The sequence below is a fragment of the Acomys russatus genome, chromosome 16, assembly GCF_903995435.1.
Source record: "Acomys russatus chromosome 16, mAcoRus1.1, whole genome shotgun sequence".
In the NCBI taxonomy this organism is placed as follows: domain Eukaryota; kingdom Metazoa; phylum Chordata; class Mammalia; order Rodentia; family Muridae; genus Acomys; species Acomys russatus.
The window spans coordinates 24,578,287-24,597,392 of record NC_067152.1 but is presented as its reverse complement, the minus strand read 5'-3'; the positions used below and the strand labels follow the sequence as shown (position 1 = coordinate 24,597,392).

The window sequence follows — 19,106 nt, the reverse complement described above, 5'->3', positions numbered from 1 at the left end:
AGACATTTCATTAGCTCAATGTCACTCAACAGTTACAAGATAGGACTTTTCTGTAAATTAAAACAATGACCCGGGCGGAGTGGCCCATGCCTTTAATCCCAGCACTCGGGAGGCACAGGCAGGTGATTCACGGTGAGGTCGAGGCCAGCCTGGTCTACAAAGTGAGTCCTGGATAACTATAGATTTGGGGACATAATAGGCAAAATTGGTAAGATAACTTTGGTAAAAAGACTCAAACAAAAACGAAAATTTGTAATTTCTCACTTCTCTTGTGAGTTCCAATAAGGGTTAAGCACTGGAAACAATATGACTTGCAAATTTTTAGGACAGCCCAACAAATAACTGAACAAGCTGGGGAGATTATGCATTCCCTAGGCAGAAACATGATTTCTCACAACTGAAGATTCCCCATTATTGAAAAGTACCTACCTACCTTGCTTGAGCAGCTGGGCACGTGATATCTTTCCTTCTCAATTTTGGGTTAGGGGAAAGCCAGACTTACTTACCTAAAAGACTAGCCAACCTAGTCAATGACGAACACTGCAAGCTTTAACAAAAAATGTTTTTATAAGGATTTAATTGCCAATTCCTCCTAACCCACCCGACCTTAGGAAGGACAGACCACAGCTCACCTGGGGATTGGACTCCGACTCAGAGACCTCTTGCTCAAGAAAGGGCTGCTAGATCGCCTTCGACCATAGGGGCTGGGTGATCTCCCACTGTAAGAGCCACTCCTTTCATAGCTGGATGACCGTCTCCGGCTATATGGACTCATGGACCTCTGTCGCCTGCTGTACGGACTGGGTGACCGAGTGCTGGACTGGTAAGCAGAAGGCTCTTTGTAAGGTGGGCTGATTGACTGCCTTCTTGAGGTACTTCCAGGACTCTTCTTGTAGGAGTCATAATTGCTCGAAGTGTGAGACCTTGGGGGGCTAAGGTCATAGTCTTGGCCATAAGAAGCTCCTGAAGGGCTGTCATCTTGCTTGGAACTGTCAGACCATTTCCTGTGGGGACTCCTGGATCTCCGTTTAGGACTATCCACCGTTTTGTAACTTTTGGGTGTTTCCCTTTTCCGATGACTTTTACTCCGGTCTTTATGTCCAGACTTTAACTCACGTTCTTTCCGGGTCTTCTCCTTGTGGAGTTTGGACGACCTGGATTCCTTGCTGCTGCTTTTGGATATTTGTGTCTTCCCATAATCATCACTCCCCTCCATTGAACGTTTTGAACTTCCTGATATCCGGTCCTTCATAGATGCAGATTTGGAGACTTCCTGGCTTTTTTCTTTTTCGGTCTGTTTAGTTTTTAGCAAGTCTCGGGACCGCCGGTGCTGGTGGTGACGATGTCTGTGCAGGCGGTCGCTCCGATCCGTTCCACGACGTTCATCATTCTCCCTCCTGTCTAATTTGAAGGCCATGTCATCTGAGAAGGTGTCTGAATCAGAGCTGATGTCATCGTACTCCACCAAAGGTTTGATCATTGTACCCAAAGATGCTGCTTCGGGGGTTACCGGCCCCATGTCTTTGGAGTGCTTGGATTTATGCCGCTTGTGCTTCGACACCAAGCGGTGACGCTCCCTGCTGTTGGAGCTGCCACCTCCCGATGACGGCTGCGAAGTTCCAGAAGCTCCTCCACTCCCGTCCTTCTTGCCCCCATGTCTCTCTGAATTTGGCATTCCCTTTCCCCGAGCCTGAAGACGGGGAGAAAGTTCCCCAGCACTCCAAAAAGCCCCACCCTCCCCCCCAGCCCCAACTCCACGCCCACCGAAGCGCCCCTAAAAAGGGGGTGGGTAGGGAAGGGACCCGTAGGCCAGGCTCCTCCTCCCTCTCGCCTCCTCAGCACCCTCCTACATGAGGTGGGGGGGTTGACGGAGCGAGGGAAGAAATGAGAGTTCCTCAGCGGTGGAGTAGCGAGACGCCGGCGGCTGCTCGAGTCTGTCCCTCACGGCCGCCCCCCCTCGCTGAACCAGTCTTCAGGCCCGCGAGCCCCGGAGGTCAAGGAAGTAGGAAGCCGCCCGCCCGAGCCTGTGGGGCCGACTCCGGCTCTGGGGCCCTGGGAGAACTGCGCGGGCCCTACCCCTACCCGGTAGCCCGGCTCGGGGAGGCTTTCTGTCGCCGGGGCTCCGCGGCCTAGGTGGCCTCACCTCCCCCCCTTTGTCCCTGGTTCCAGAGAGAGCCCTTTCTCTAGCCTCCGCCTCACCCCAATACCTCACATACACATTTTCGCTCCCTCACACAGACTCAGTCACACACTAGATTAAACCGAAACGGCACTTGAGGGGAGGAGGGGGGAGGGGCGAACTCCAAAAGTATCGCGAGATGTCGCCGGACTCCCGCGATACTTCGTGCTTCCTTTTTCGCCTCTGCCCATTAACTTCCACGAGACAACGCGAGAACGGGACCCAAAGCCACAAACGCGTCCCGTTAGACTCTCGCGATAAGTTTCCAACTCCCTTTCTGAGAGCTCTGTAGAGCCGGAAGTTGCGGAGATTACCTTTAAAACTTAAACTTAACTGAAAAGTCTGAGTAAATAATCCCAGGTTCCGGTGGAGGCTCATTTAGCACAGCATGTAAGAAGTCTTTTGATTATCACAATTTTTTTTTTTGTTTTTTGTTTTTTTTTTGGTTTTTCGAGACAGGGTTTCTCTGTGTAGCCTTGGCCATCCTGGACTCACTCTGTAGACCAGGCTGGCCTCGAACTCACAGCGATCTGCCTGCCTCTGCCTCCCAAGTGCTGGGATTAAAGGCGTGCGCCACCACGCCCGGCCCTGTTTGGTTTTTTTTGAGACAGGGTTTCCTCTTGTATTCCTGGCTGGCCTCGAACTCACGGAGATCCTCCTGCCTTCTCTGCCTCCCAAGTGCTGGGATTGCAGGCGTGCGCCACCAAGCGCCGGGCCTCACAATTCAAAACAAAACAGGGGACAGAGGAACATTGCGAACACTACAAGCCAAGTTTGAATGTTGTCTTGTTTGGGGGATTTTGTTTGGTTGGTTTTGGTTTTTCAAGACAGGGTTTCTCTGTGTAGCCTTGGCTGTCCTGGACTCACTTTGTAGACCAGGCTGGCCTCGAACTCACATCAACCCACCTGTCTCTGCCTCCTGAGTGCTGGGGTTAAAGGCGTGCGCCAGCACCTCCTGTCTTGTTGAGTTATTTTTAACACAGCACTGTTGACTTAGCTTGTTAAGACTAGCCATTTTCAAAATCTCTCTTGTAATATGTGCCCAGCTGGGTGGGCTGGCTTTTTGAAACAATTTCTCTGTGTAGCCCTGACTGTCCTAGAACTCACTCTGTGGACCAGGCTGCTCTCTAATGTAGACATCCACCTGTTTCTGCCTCCCGGGTGCTGGGATTAAATGCATAGGCCACCACATCCTGGCTTCAAGTCTGAATGGTTTTTTGTTTTTGTTTCCTAAAGATTTTATTTATTTAATGTAGATAGATGAGTGCTCTATCTGCCCGTACCCCTGCAGGCCAGAGGAGGGCATCAGGTCACATTGTAGATGGTTGTAAGCCATTATGTGGTTGCTGGGAATTGAACTCAGGACTTCTGGAAGAATAGACAGTGCTCCTAACCACTGAACCATCTCTCCAGCCCCCTCAAGTCTGAATGTTTAAACAAATCTTGCTACTAATGGTATATACCAACGGTTAGGCTTTTCCATCCATTTTCTCTGACCTCACCACGGGACACTATCGTCACTGATTTTACAAGCAAGAGTCAAACTGTTTTGCAACAGGTTCTCTGTAGCCCAGGCTGACCTCAAAGTTGTGGCTATTCGGCCTCAGCCTATTTTCTGGCATTTCAGGAGATCTCCCCCCCCCCTGCCCCCCCCCCCCGGCGCCTTGAATCCTTGAAGTTACATCTGCATTTCTACATTATTTTAAATTGTCTACAATCTTTTTGTTGTTGAAATTAAAGGTGTCCACCAACACGCCCAGCTACATGTGGTCTTAAATACCTTTCAACTTAAAGTCTCTCCTATTCTTTAATCACTGTCAGCTGGTTTCTTGCTCCACCTCTTGACCTAGACTTTATTAAATCCTGTGTACAGAAAGCTCTTGGATTAAAGGTGTGTTAGGGCTCAACCAGCCAAACTAAAGACAGGTTTTGACAGTTCACAGTCTCAGGGATCACAATGGGATCAAATACCCTGCAACAGAACTCTCCGTGGGCCAGGCTGGCCTGCCTCTGCTTCCTGAGTCGCTAAGGCTGGCTGCAGCCTCCTGGAAGTCCTCTGCTCTCTGAAAGTGATTGGCACTGCCGGTCTGAGTCAGCATGCCTCAATTACTTTAGGTTCAAAGTGTTCCCTTCAGCCTGGTGGGGTGGCACAGGAACTCAGAGATCCACCTGCCTCTGCCTCCCCAGTTCTGGGATTAAAGACCTGCCACCACACGAGCTCTTACTTTGTTTTCATTTGGGGACAGTATCTCAAGTAGCAGCGCCCGGCCTCGCAGCAGTGCCTGGCCTTGGCATTCCTCATTCTTGTCTCCCTCTGCCACCTGCTAAGATAACAGGTGTACACAACCAAGCCAGCAAAACATACTTTTTCTCTACAGCTTGAATACTTTTCTATTCCAGTGACATTAAACGTATACGTTTTCGGGTTGGAGGTTAAGCACACTGACTGTTCTTCTGGAGGTCCTGAGTTCATTTCCCAGTAACCACATGGTGGCTCACAACCATTTATAATGAGATCTGGTGCCCTCTTCTGGAGTGTAGATGTACTTGCAGGCAGAGCACTGTATACATAATAATAAATAAGTAAATCTTTTTTTTATTTTTTTAAAGTATTTATTTTCCTTCGAAGCAGGCTTTCTCATTGTTATCTTAGCTGTCCTGGACTCGCTTTTTGGACTAGGCTGGCCTGGAATTCATAGTGATCCGCCTGCCTCTGCCTCTCAAGTGCTGGGATTAAAGGCGTGTGCCACCATGCCCTGCTACGTTTATATTTCTTTCTAGAGGGCTTTTCTTTTTCTTTTTTTTTTTTTTTTGAGACAGAGTCTTACTATGGGACCGTGGCTAGGCTGGAATTCAATAAATAAGCAGATTGGATATATGTAGAACTACAGAGAGTTGCCTGCCTTTGCCTCTCAAGTGGTAGAATGGAAAGGTTTGTGCTATTGCAGCCAGCTAAATTTTAGATTCTTGCACAAAGTCCCATATTACTGAAGCTGGCCTCAAACTTACAGGTTTATAGGCTTTGGGTTTTTTTTTTTTTTTTTTTTTTTTTAAAGATTTATTTATTTATTTATGTATACAGTGCTCTGACTGCATGTACACCTGCACACCAGAAGAGGGCATCAGATCTAATCATAGATGCTTCTGAGCCACCATGTGGTTGTTGGGAATTGAACTCAGGACCTTTGGAAGAGCACAGTGCTCTTAACCTCTGAGCCGTCTCTCCAGGCCTGTTTCCTTTTTTTTTTCCTCAGTAGCTTTTATACATTTTTTTTTTTTGTTTTAAAGAATATGAATATTTTACCTGGGTGGATGTACGTACATCACTTGTGTGCCTGGTGACCATGGAGGCCAGAAGGGGACACTGGATTTCCTACAACTGAAGCTGTGTGTGGGTGCTGGGATTGAACCCAGGTCTTTTGGAACAGCAGCCAGTGCTCTTAACCTCTGTGCCATCTTTCCAACCTTTCTTCACCCACTTTCTTCCTTTCTTTTTCTTTCTTTCCTTCCTTCTTTCTTTCTTTCTTTTTTAATGTGCATTAGTATGAATGTGTCAGATCCCTTGGGACTGGAGTTACGGACAGGTGTAAGCTGCCATGTGGGTGCTGGGGATTGAACCCGGGTCTTTTGGAACAGCAGCCAGTGCTCTTAACCTCCGAGCCATCTCTCCAGCCTGTCTTCACCCACTTTCAAAGGATGAAGAAAACAAAGTAGAAATACATTTTCCTAGCTACTCTTGGTATAGACATTAGTTTTTGTTTGTGTAGAAACTTTCCAAGAGAAAGTGGTAGGTTGAAAACCCAAGGACAAACAACTAACTGAGGTGCCTATTTAATATGTGGAAGGGGACTCTGGCCTCTCCCTCAATGCCTACCTCTCTCAGAGCCCTGGCTCCTAAGCACGTCTCACCCCGCCCCTTTCGCTCACCGCCTCCAGCCCTTGAGCTTCGCCGCCTGTCTCCCAGCTCTTCCTTGCCATGTAACCTCTCCATTTGGCAACAGTTCTTGTCTCTGCCTCTTGGCTGCCCACTCTTGGTCCCACATTGCTGGCCTCCTGGCTCTGGCTTATCCCTCCCCCCTCCTCCCTCTCCTCACATGGCCCGTTCAGTCGGCTGCTTATGTTCACTTTTGAAAACATAGGTGGAGGCAAAGACATCTGGAAGAGTTCAGAGTGAACCTGGCCATGAGGGGAGGGGAGTAGGAGAGAAACCAAAGGCCAAGAGTCCAGGGTATAGCTAGGAGACCAAGAGACTGGTGTAGACCTGTAGATGAGGCTGGCCTTGAACTCACAGAGCTCCACCTGCGCCTGCCTCTGCCGCCTCTGCCTCTGCCTCTGGAGTGCTAGGATCAAAGGCGTGCACCACCACACCTGGCTTAGATTCATATTTATAGTATGAAATATGACAACCAGAAACTGTTTGAAAGTTATCAAAGACAAGCCTTTGCATGTCTCAGTCGTCCTCAAAAACCAAATAAAACTGGAGACAAACTATGTCAATGTTAATGATGTGATAAAGACTGTGTGTGCAAACATTGCCATCTAGTAGGTGAAAGAATTCAGGTGTAAAACCTTTAGAGCCTTAACAATGTGGGAAGCCTTTAGACTTTGCAATAGTCTTTCAGAACATGAAAGGACACATACTGGGGCTGGAGAGATGGCTCAGCGGTTAAGAGCACTGTCTGCTCTTCCAGAGCTCCTGAGTTCAATTCCCAGCACCCACATGGTGGCTCACAGCCATCTATAATGAGATCTGATGCCCTCCTCTAGCCTGCAGATGGACATGCAGGCAGAGCACTGTAGACATAATAATAAATAAATCTTTAAAAAAGTAAACATATACTGAGGATGAATTTATGACTATGAATAGTGTAGTGTGATTTGTGTGTGTGTGTGTGTTTCATTTTGGTTTTTTGGGTTTTTTTGTTTGTTGTTTTTGTGGGTTTTGTTTTTGTTTTTGTTTTTTTTTGGTTTTTGGTTTTTGGTGACAGGGTTTTGCTGTGTAGCCTTGGCTGTACTCGCCTTACTTGTAGACCAGGCTGGCCTGGAACTCACAACAATCTGCCAAACTCTGCCTTCTGAGTACTGGGATTAAAAGTGTGCACTACCATTGTCTGGCAGGAATAATAGTTTTTCTTTTTCTTTCTTTCTTTCTTTCTTTTTTTTTTTTTTTTTATTTTTCAAAACCAGCATTCTTCATGTTATCCTGGCTGTCCTCAACTCACTTTGTAGACCAGGCTGACCTCAAGCTCACAGTGATCTGCCTGCCTCTGCCTCCCGAGTGCTGGGATTATAGGGGTGGGCCACCAAGCCCAGCAGGAGTAATACTGTTTTTCAAAGTTATCTTTTCATGTGTGTGAAGTCATTCTTTACATGTCTACAGTGTATTAGGTACATCACAGAAATAAAAAGTTGTATAGGAGCTGGGCGTGGTGGCGCACGCTTTTAATCCCAGCACTCAGGAGGCAGAGGCAGGCGGATCACTGTGAGTTCCAAGACAGCCAAGGCTAACAGAGAGACCCTGTCTCCAAATGGGGAAAAAAAGTTGCATAGGCAAACAGTGGTAGCCTTAAAGATTCAATCTACAAGGGGAGATGTTGCAAACAATAAAACAAAACCCACACCCACAACCTCCAAATTAATAAACAAAAATCAGTGATATAGCACCAATATCCCTTCCTTTCTCCTTTAATGAAATTTAAAAAGTTTATATGTCTGTTTTGCCTGCCTGTATGCATGTGGCCCCAGAGCTGTGCCCACAGAGATCAGAAGAAGGTGCTGAATGCTTAGGCCTGGAGCTACGGGGGACTGTGAGCTCCTTGTGGGTGCTGGAAATCTAGCCCAGGCCTTCTTCAAGAACAAGCGCTCTTCAGTAGCTGCCCATCTCTCCAGCAACCTTGAACCTCTTCTTTTTTTACTTTTTTGAGAAGGGTCTCACTGCTTCAGCAGCACACACACTAAAATTGGGAAGAGAAAAGGTCTCACATATTCAGGCTGGCCCTGAAATGTCTTTTTCTTTCTTTCTTTTTTTTTTAATTATTATTATTATTCTTTTATTTTGTGCTTTTTCGAGACAGGGTTTCTCTGTGTAGCCTTGGCTGTCCTAGACTCACTTCACTCGCTTGTAGACCAGGCTGCCTCACAGCGTTCCACCTGCCTCTTCCTCCCAAGTGCTGGGATTAAAGGCATGTGGTTTTCTTTCTTAATTTTTTAATAGTTTAGATTTATGGTATTTTAAATCATTCTCTAATATCAGAAACCACCAAACATTATTGAAACACTCAAACATTTATGATCACAAGGAATCAGCCTTCCAGGCAAAAAGGAACTGGGACAATTGTAGCTAACGGGCAAAATTTGATAATGGCAAAATGGTAATGCATTTCATTTCACTGGCAGTTAGCAGTGTATGAAAACAAACAGCACAGCACTCTTCAGGTCAGCCACTTTAAGGAAAGATGACTGAGTTTCATGTTTGCTACTCTCCTGGTTTGCTTGGACTTTCTATGTAGCCAAAGAATGATTCATTTAACAATTCTTTTTTTTTTTTTTTTTTTTTTTTTTTTTTTTGGTTTTTCGAGACAGGGTTTCTCTGTGTAGCCTTGGCCATCCTGGACTCACTTTGTAGACCAGGCTGGCCTCGAACTCACAGCGATCCGCTTGCCTCTGCCTCCCGAGTGCTGGGATTAAAGGCGTGCGCCACCACGCCCAGCTTTCATTTAACAATTCTATCTTTTTTTGTTTGTTTGTTTTTGAGACAGGGTTTATCTGTGTAACAGCCCTACAACTCTGGCTGTCCTGGAACTTACTCTATAGACCAGGCTGGCCTCAAACTCACAGCGATCCACCTGCCTCTGCCTCCCGAGTGCTGGGATTAAAGGTGAGTGCCACCACTGCCCAGCTATTGTCCTTATTTTGAGTGCCTTTGCTATGGCACACGTGTGGCTATCAGAAGAAAACTTTCAGGAGCAAGTTCTCACCTCTCACCCAGTGTGCCCCAGGTGTGACATTCGGGTCACTTCGCAGCTGGTCCTCTACTTCCTGAACCATCTTGGCAGCCTGTTACCCCTTTTTGGGAACGTCTTGTAGTTCAGGCAGGTTTTGACTTGCTATGTAGCTGTGAGTGACCTGGAATTTGTGGTCTTTCTGCCTAACCTCTCTGGTAGAGTTACAGGCACAAGCCACCAAGCTTGTTTTCTGCTGTCCTGAGGATCAACCCCAGTTTTTGCATTGCAAAGCAAGCAGCCTATCAACTCTGTTATGTATACGCTCCTAGCAGCACTTTTTTGGTTTATTGAGACTGGGTTGTGTAGCCTTGGCTGTCCTAGACTAGCTTTGTAGACCAGGCAGGCCTCGACCTCAGAGATCCTCCTGCCTATGCCACCCGAGTGCTAGGATTAAAGACATGTGGCAGCACCTTATCTTTTATAATATATATATTTAATTTATTTATTTTTAGGATAGGCTTTCACTATGCAGCTCGAGCAGACCATGAATTTGCGATCCTCCCTCAGCGTTCGAATGCTGGGGCTGTAGGAAGATGTCACCTCTCTGGGCGTTTAAAGAGCTTAAGTTCTGGGGTTTTTTGTTTGGTTTTTCGAGACAGGGTTTCTCTGTGTAGCCTTTTCTGACCTGGACTCACTTTGTGGACCAGGCTGGCCTCAAACTCACAGCGATCCACCTGTCTCTGCCTCCCGAGTGCTGGGATTAAAGGCGTGCGCCACCACGCCTGGCTAAATTCTGTTTGTTTATTTGCTTTTTGAAACAGGATAGCTCTGTGTAGCCCAGGCTGTCCTCGAACTCACTGAGATCCTTTTCCCTCCCCAGTTCTGGGACTAACGCCACCAACCATCCAGCGGAAGAGCTAAGGCTTTTAATTTACAAATTGTTTATCTGTCAAGACGAAAGCATGAAGTTTCTAAGAGACGCCAACTCTACCAGCAAACACCTTAAAATGCAAAGCACTGAGCCACTTGGCGAGAAGCCTGTTAGAAATCCCGCGGGAAGAACGAATCAGCCAATTTTCGCGAGATTTTGGTGCTTCCCCCCCCCCCCTCCCTTCTTCCTCTGTCTCGCAGGAACACGATTAATCTCGCGATCTTTGGGAAGTTCCGTTGGGGAAGATGGCGGCGGCCGCGAGCGCCCTTCTCTTCTTGCCGCCGGGCACCTCAGACTGAGCCTTCCCCGGAAGAGTCGGGGCCGCTAGCGTGCTGCTTTCCGGAGCTCAAGCTTACTTGGTTCCCTTCTTAGTGACGGGGAAAGGTTTACCTTCTTGTGGCCGACCCAAGACCTCACCGCTGTCAGGATGAAGGCTCAGGGGGAAACCGAGGGTGAGTGACTGAGGGGGAAGGAGGGGCGGGGCACAGCGGTGGGAGCCAATCTGTGAGTGGAGGTGGGGACCCACGCCCCTCCCGGGCCTCTGTGCACGGAACTGGAACCTGGTGGGATGTGTGTTTTAGATGCTGACTGGTGCATCTAACACGGATGTTCCAACTACTAAATTGTTTTAAATTATGTTTTTAAATTAACATACAAGGTAGTGGGTGTCATTTTGGCATTCTTACACATATAGGGCATTACACTTTGGTGAAAGGGTTTCTGCAGGACTGGAAACGACTAGTTGAACCCCGGAGTACTTTGCAGCTTAGCCTGGTGGGACAGCAGAACGGAAACTTGTTTACGCTTTGTTCTCAGAGACATATCTGAATGTAACGCTAGAGACAGGGACAGAACAAAGTGTCAAACAATGGAGGGTGTTTCAGCGGGAGTGACATAGTTAGGTCTTTATTATAATAAAAGCCAGAAATTTCTTGGAATGTCTAGTTCAAATTCTGGCCTGTGTATTTAAAAACTGCTTATTCCGTGGCACTTGAATAATGGCTTTAAAGCGAGATTGGCAGAAAGGTGTTCAGAACTGTAAGCTGGCAGGAACAATCCCCAAACCCAGTTTCCCAAATGAGGGAAGAAAAAGGAAGAAATGGAATGTTTTTGTTTTGTTTTGAGACAAGGTCTTCATGTATAGCCCAACTTAGCCTTCAACTCAGGCTCAGCCTCCGAAGTGCCTGCTTTCACCATCTGGGTCAGCTAAGAGTTTGGTACTTGGTTTACACCTCCACCACCCCCTCAGTACCTTAACTCATATAGACTGGCTTATTAAAGTGAAGTCTTGAAATTTGTAGGAAAATGGATGATAAGCAAAGTAAGCCATATTTAGACAAATAGCCACATTTTCTCTTACGAAGAATCTAGACTTATGTATTTGTGTGTTTGTTGGATGTGAAAATATAGGCCCATGTGAGAAGATATTTTTTTTTCTTAAAGAACACAGTTGGCTGCTAAGTTTTTAAAAAATACTTATTTATTTATTATTATGTATACAGTGCTCTGCTTGCATGTACACTTGCAGGCCAGAAGAAGGCACCAGATCTCATTGTAGATGGTTGTGAGCCACCATGTGGTTGCTGGGAATTTAGGGACCTTTGGAAGAGCAGCCAGTGCTCTTAACCTCTGAGCCATCTCTCCAGCCCCCAGAAGATTTCTTTCTTTCTTTTTCTTTTTCTTTTTAAATTTTATTTATTTATTTATTTTGGTTTTTTGAGACAGAATCTCTCTGTTTAGCCTTGGCTGCCCTGGACTTGCTTTGTAGACCAGGCTGGCCTTGAACTCAAAGCAATCTGCTGACCTCTGCCTCCCGAGTGCTGGGATTAAAGGCATGCGCCACCTCCGCCCCACTCTGGCTGCTCTTTTAGAGGACCCGGAATTCAATTCCCAGCACCTACATGGTAAGTCATAACTGTGTGTAATTCCAGTTCCAGAGGATCTGACTTGCTCACACCAATGCACATAAAATAAAATTAAAGAAATCAATTTTAAAAATTTTATTTTTTGAGACAGAGTTTCTCTGTGTGCCCTTGGCTGTCCTGGATTTGCTTTGTAGACCAGGCTGGCCTGGAACTCACAGCGATCCACCTGCCTCTGCCTCCCTAGTGCTGGGATTAAAGGTGTGTGCCATCACGCCTGGCTAAAAAAATTTTTTTTACCTTTATGTGCACTGGTGGTATTCCTGCAGGTATGTCCATGTGACAATGCCAGATCTTGGAGTTATAGACAGTTATAACTCAAGCCTGGGAGTTGGCTCGTGTTTATAATCCTACCACATTGGAGGTAAAGGTAGGAGCCTCAGGAGGTTGTTTTTTATTTTTATTTATTTGTGGGCCAGCTACAACAGCATTCGAGTGTGGTGAGAGGACAACTTGTAGGAGTCAATTATCTTCATCCGCTATGTGGGTGCTGGGTGTTGAACTCAGGTTGTCACGTTTGGCAGCAGGTACTTACACTCACTGAGCAGTCTTGTCAGCCTCTAAGGTCATCCTCAGCCATATGGACTTGGAAGACACCTGGGCTTTGTGACAAAATGGAAGAAAAGAATGGGGAAGGGTTAAAAACATGGCTGAGTGGTTAAGAGCCCTCACTGCTCTTGGCACAGGTTCAGGGTTAAGCTTCTAGAAAACACATGCCCACATGGCAGCTCACAACTATTTGTAACTTTAGGTCCAGGAGTCCCAGTGCCTTCTGGCATCCATGAGTACTGCACAGACAGGGCGTACATACATGAATCAAAACAAAAATTCTCACATATAGCATAATTTTTAAAATAAAGAATATGTATTTCATGTGTATGGTGGCTTTTTTCTTCATATATTTCTGTGTATCAAGTACATTCCTGGTGTCCTGAGGTGCCAGAAGAGGACAGTAGATCTCCTAAGACTAGAGTTAGATGTGGCTGGGAGCTGATATGTGGGTGCTGGGACTTGAACCAAGATCCTCTTAAAGAGCAGCTAGTGCTCTTAAAAGGCTAGGTTGGGCATTGTAGAACACTGCTTTGATCCCAGTACTGAAGAGGCAGGTGGATCTCTATATGTTCAAAGTCAGACTGTTTAGAACCTGTCTAAAATCAAACAAAACCACAAAACACATCTGGGCTTGGAACATCCCATGGACTCAGGGTGAAAGGCAAGAAAAGCCTGGATAAATTGATTCTGATCTCCATAGGCAATGTGGTAGGTTCATGCCTGTATTCACTCATATATGCCATACACAGATATCCACACACAAATAATAAAAACTGTTTTGTTTTCGTTGCTTGTTAATGCCCTGGAACTAAAGTTAGGGATGCTTGTAAGCTGCTAAGAAACTAACCCAGGTACCCTAGAAGAGAGACAAGTGCTCTTAGCCACTGAGCCACCTCTTCCTTGTTTGTATTGTTGTTTGTTTTGAGATCAGGATCTTATCATATAGACTAGGTTGGTCTCGACGTCTCAGATCCACTGCTTCTGCCTCCTCAGTGCTGGGATGAAAGGTGTACATCACCATGCCTGGCATAAAAATAAAATGTAAAGGCGATCGTCTAAACTGGACACAGTGTATACATGTAGTCACAGCTACTCAGCAGACTAGGGCAGGAGGATTGTTGGGACCTAAGAGTTCAGGACCAGCCAAATGGACAGCATAGTAAGATCCTGTTTCTTAGAAAATTGTTAGAAAGCTTTGTGTGTTGTTGTATGTGTCTGAGACATAGTCTTCCTCTGTAGCCCAGGCTGGCCCTGGATTCACAGACCTTCTACCTCAGTGTCTCCATTGTAGGGATTGAAGGTGTGGGCAGTTGTAGTGCCTACCTTTCCTTATGTTTTGGAGTAAATGATATAAAAAATACTTTGACAGTTCGTAAGTGAAACACAGGGGTTTCTTTAGTAAGAGCTGTGGTGTAAAGCCTGATGTCAGTGTCTAATGATGTTTTCTGCTTTACGTTGCAGAGTCAGAAAAGTTGAGTAAGATGAGTTCCCTCTTGGAACGGCTCCACGCAAAATTTAACCAAAATAGACCTTGGAGTGAAACCATCAAGCTTGTGCGTCAAGTCATGGTGAGTCTTGTGGCTAAGAGGATTGTTTAATAAACAAGCTTCCTCATGTGTGATCTAGGACTTGAATGTAGATCCTCTGAAATAGCACCTAATGCTTTTAATTTTTTTTTTTTAATTTATTTAATTTATATGCATTGGTGTGAGGATCTCAGAGCCATTGGAACTGGAATTACAGACAGTTGTGAGCTGCCATGTGGGTGCTGGGAATTGAACCCAGGTCCTTTGGAAGAGCAGACAGTGCTCTTAACCACTGAGCCATCTCTTCAGCCCAAAGATTTTTTTGTGTGTGTGTATTTATTTATTTTATGCATGAGTGTTCTATCTGCATGTGTATACATCTACAGGCCAGAAGAGGGCATCAGATTCCAGTATAGATGGTTGTGAGCCACCATGTGGTTCCTGGGAACTGAACTCAGAATCTCTGGAAGAGCAGTGCTCTTAACTTCTGAGCTATCCCTCCAGCCCTTTTCTAAATTAGTTGTTTTTGTGTGTGTCTGTGTGTTTCGAGACAGGGTTTCTCTGTCTAGTCATAGCTGTCCTGGACTGGCTTTGTAGACCAGGCTGAGCTTGAACTTAGAGTGATTGCCTCCAGAGTGCTGGGATTAAAGGTGTGTGCCACCACACTTGCCTTAAAAGTATTGTTAGTAGTTACAATGATATGTCCTCATTTTTACTCATAAAACAGCTGAATACCTGGTGGGCATTGATTTCAGAGACCAACTTACGGAGGTAATAGCTTGAATTCCCATATCCATGGGGAATTCATTCCAGGACTCCTCATAGGTCTGAGACAGGCAGGTCTCTTGAGTTCAAGACTAGCCTGATCTACAGAGTGAATTCTAGGAAAGCCAGTGATCCACAGAGACACCTTGTCTCAAACAAACAAACAAACAAACAAAAAAAGCCACTGTTTTTGCACTCTATTTATGAACATTTCCCTGTATACTTTAATCTGATCTTTACATTGCTTACAATACGTAACCAACACAAATAACACATACATATTTGTTATGCTGTGGTGCTCACTGTCAGTACAGAACAATAGTTTTCTGTTTCAGAAGCAGTCTAGAGTATTCTTCTCCGGCCTTGAACACCATCTGGTGAGGCTGGCATTGGATTTGTTCTGTGGTTCAGGCAGGCTTCCAGAGCTCACCCTTCTGCTTCAGCTTCCCAAGTAACCTGAATCACATGCTCCATTTAGTCAGGGTCTTCTGTGTAGCTTAGGTTGGCCTGGACCGTGCTGTGTGTCAGAGCCAGATCCTACCTTAGCTTCCCGGGGGCTGAGATTATGGCTGTGTGCCACCGCCCCCTGCTCTAGTCAGTTTTTCTTTGGTCTGTTTGAAATAAGGTCGCATTTATTTGTTTATTTATTGTTTTTTGTTTTGTTTTGCTTTTGCTTGCATGTATGTCTGTGTGAGGGTGATGGATCCTGGAGTTACAGACAGTTCTGATCTGCCATGTGTTTGCTGGAAATTGAACCTGAGTCCTCTGGAAGAGCAGTTGGTGCTCTTAGCCACTGAGCTATCTCTCTAGCCCAGGTTTTGTTTTGTTTTGTTTTTTTTTTTTTGTTTTTCTTAACTCTGATTTGTTTCCCATTTACTGTTAATGTCCTTGCCTGTAGTACTGTTACTTCCCCCTGAGTGGTAGACCAATGTGGTGATACAGAGCTACTTAAGTGGGAGGCGGGACACTAGGAAAGCATGGTAGCTATGTGCTAACTGTTCATTCTCACCCCTCAGGAATAGCCAGAGAACAGTGAGTCATGTCGTGATTGTTTCACTCATGTTTTAACTTTATATATATATATATAAATTATGCTTTAAAAAAAATATTTTGTTCTCCCCACAAAAGTTTACTTTAGTTTCAAGGTAAGTCTAGTTCAACATCCTTACTACCATTTATCTGATCAATCATCAGACTATCACTAGTAGAACTAAGTTCATTAATAAAGAACGTATTTTAGTGACAAGGGATATAATTATTGCAGTGGTAGAGTGTTGGCCTAGCGTGTATAAGGTATACAATATACTCATTAGCAACAGAGGAAAAAGAAACCAGAACTGCGGTATTTTAGGCTCCATTGCATTACTTGCTACCTGTATGACTTTGAGCAACTTATGAAATCTCTGAATCTCTGTTCCATCATGGAAGCGTAGTGTTGGTGTACTTTTAATATCTGTTTTAATTTAGGTTTCCTCTACCTCTGCCTCCCTTCCACCAACTCCCAAACACTAGGTAGGAGAGAAAGGTTAGTGGGGAGAGAGTGGTGTTCTCTTTGACTACTTCCAGCTGGTTAGGGTCTTAGGGCTCCCTGGAACAACACCATGACTGGCCACTACCTTCCTGGAGAGTGGAGCCAGGGCTTTGTACATTCTAGTTTGTTTTCCAAACTGAGCTGTATCTCCATCCTGGTAAAAAGGTCTCTGAAACTATAATTCAATAGATGAATGCATGTGCAACCTCATTTAGTTTTCACTAAAAAATATTTTTAGGGGCTGGAGAGATGGCTTAGTGATTAAGAGCACTCTCTGTTCTTCCAAAGGACCTGAGTTCGATTCCCAGCACCTACATGGCAGCTCACAGTTGTCTGTAACTCCAATTCCGAGAGATCTGACAGCCTCACACTAATGCACATAAAATAGAAAATAAATTATTGTTTTAAAAATTAATTAATTTGTATTTTATGTACATTGGTGTCTTGCCTGCATGTATGTCTGTGTGAGGGCATTGGATCTCTTGGAGCAGGAGTTACAGACAATTGTGAACTGCCATGTGGTTGCCTAGAATTGAACCACGAACCTATGGAAAAGCTGCCAGTGATCTTAACCTTTGAGCCATCTCTCCAGCCCCGTAAATAAATTATCTTAAAAAATTTTTTTTAGTTTTATCTTTTTTCTTTTTGTTTTATAATTTGCTGTTTTGATACAGGGTCTCATATATCCAAAACTGGTCTCTACTTTATAAGCCTCCTGCCTTTAAGTTGTTTTTTTGTTCCATTTTAAAAACATTTATTTACTTTCAAGACGGCTTACTAAGCTGGGTATGGTGGCGCACACCTTTAATCCCAGCACTCTGGAGGCAGAGGCAGACGAACCTCAGTGAATTCGAAGCCAGCCAGGTCTATAAAGAGAGTGCAGGACAGCCAAGGCTACACAGAGAAAACCCTGTCTCAAAAAACAACAACAACAAAAAGACAGGCTTACCGTGTAGCCTTATGTGGTTGGTAGGAACTAAACTCAGGTCTTCTACAAGAACAGCAGACTCATAAGTGCTGATCCATCTCTCTAGCCCACCCCCTCCTTTAAAAAAAAAAGTTTTTTTTTTTTTTTTTTTTTAAATTCATATCTGTTTATCTATATATTGATTGCTTTTTTGAGACAGGGTTTCTCTGTATAGCTGTTCTTGATGTTCCTTGAACTATCTCTGTAGACTAGGCTGTCCTTGAACTTACAGAAATGTACCTACTTCTGCCTCTTGAGTGCTGGCATTAAAGGTGTTTGCCACCACAGCTTGGTTATCTATATTTATTTATTTATTTATTTTTAAAGATTTACTTATTTATTATGTATACAGTGCTCTGCCTGCACATATACCTTCAGGCCAGAAGAGGCATCAGATCACATTACCATGTGGTTGCTGGGAATTGAGCTCAGAACCTTTGGAAGAACAGTCAGTGCTCTTAACCTCTGCGCCATCTCTCCAGCCCTATTTTTATTTTGTTTTATTTTATTTTTTAGGCTTACTTATTAAACGTATGGGTGTGTTTTGTTTCTTTGTTCACTGGCTGAACCACCCCTGGTTGCCACAGAGGTCAGAAGAGGGAAACTGTTGGGTCTCCTGGAACTGAAGTTACAGATGCTTGTGAGAGGCCTTGGGGTGCTGGGGACCAAACTCGGGTCCTCTTGTGAGAGGCGTTGGGGTGCTGGGGACCAAACTCGGGTCCTCTGAAAAAGGAGCAAGTACTCTTAGTTACCGAGCCATTGCTCTCAGCCCCTCCAGCCTGTTTTTGTTTTTGTTTTTGAGACGGTCTCACTATGTTGCCTTGCTGGCCTGGAATGTAATATGTAGGCCAGGCTGGCTTTGAACTTAAAATGATTCACCTGCCTCTGCCTCCCAAATGCTGGGATTGAAGGTTTGTGCCACCATGCCTTGTGCATTTATTTGTTATTATTTCTGTTTCTGAGTGTTGGTCTTTGTGTTGGAAATCCTGGTACCAGTCACAGGATTTGAACTACCATGTGGGTGCTAGGAACTAAACCCTGGTCCTCTGCAAGTAGAGCAAGTGCTTTTAACCACTGAACCCTCTCTTCAAAGTGATTTTAAACCAGGCAGGGGTGGTGCACCCATATAATCCTAGCACTTGGGAGACAGAGGCAGACAAATCTCTGAGTTTAAGGCTAGCCTGGTCTATAGAGCAAGCTCCAGGACAGCCAGGACTACACAGAGAAACCCTGTCTTGAAAAACAAAACAAGCCAGGTGGTGATGGTGGCTCACGCCTTTAATCCCAGGACTCCAGAGGCAGAAGCAAGTGGATCTCTGTGAGTTCGAGGCCAGCCTGGTCTACAGAGTGATTCCAGGATAGCCAGGGCTACACACAGAGAAACCATATCTCAAAAAACTATTTAAAAAGAAAAACAAAACAAAATACATATTTACATCTCTGTCTCTTGATGCTTGTAAGTTCACTGCCCTCTTCTGGACTCTCTGGGCATTTACACATGGTATACATTCATAAAGGTATATACCAACATGTAAATAACTATTATTTATTTATTTATTAAATATTTTAAAATTTTTTTTTATTAATTTATTCTTGTTACATCTCAAGGTTATCCCATCCCTTGTATCTTCCCATTCTTCCCTCCCTCCCATTTTCCCCTTATTCCCTTCCCCTATGACTGTTCCTGAGGGGGATTTCCTCCCCCTGTATATGCTCAGACCTGATGGCACTCAGAGGAAGGATAGCAGGTTACCAAAAAGAGACTTATTTATTTATTTGAGGCAGCCTT

At 45.0% G+C, this 19,106-nt stretch overlaps 2 protein-coding genes across 5 annotated transcripts in view; one reads left to right on the top strand and one right to left on the bottom strand.

The window, feature by feature from the left end:
- Cdk12 (cyclin dependent kinase 12) overlaps positions 1-1,736 on the bottom strand; it is a 54,790-nt gene extending 53,054 nt beyond the window's left edge. For both annotated transcript variants that reach the window (XM_051158475.1, XM_051158477.1), the window contains exon 1: positions 633-1,736. In XM_051158475.1, the coding sequence (XP_051014432.1) occupies positions 633-1,675 (1,043 nt within the window). In that variant the 5' untranslated portion in view covers positions 1,676-1,736. The remainder of the gene's footprint in view (positions 1-632) is intronic.
- An 8,527-nt stretch (positions 1,737-10,263) lies between these two features.
- Positions 10,264-19,106, top strand: part of Med1 (mediator complex subunit 1) — a 42,786-nt gene continuing 33,943 nt past the window's right edge. For 2 of the 3 annotated variants that reach the window (XM_051158474.1, XM_051158473.1), the window contains exons 1-2: positions 10,265-10,506; positions 13,990-14,096. In XM_051158474.1, the coding sequence (XP_051014431.1) occupies positions 10,482-10,506; positions 13,990-14,096 (132 nt within the window). In that variant the 5' untranslated portion in view covers positions 10,265-10,481. Of the gene's footprint in view, positions 10,507-13,989; positions 14,097-19,106 lie in introns of all 3 variants that reach the window. The other variant, XM_051158470.1, reaches the window with a different exon arrangement.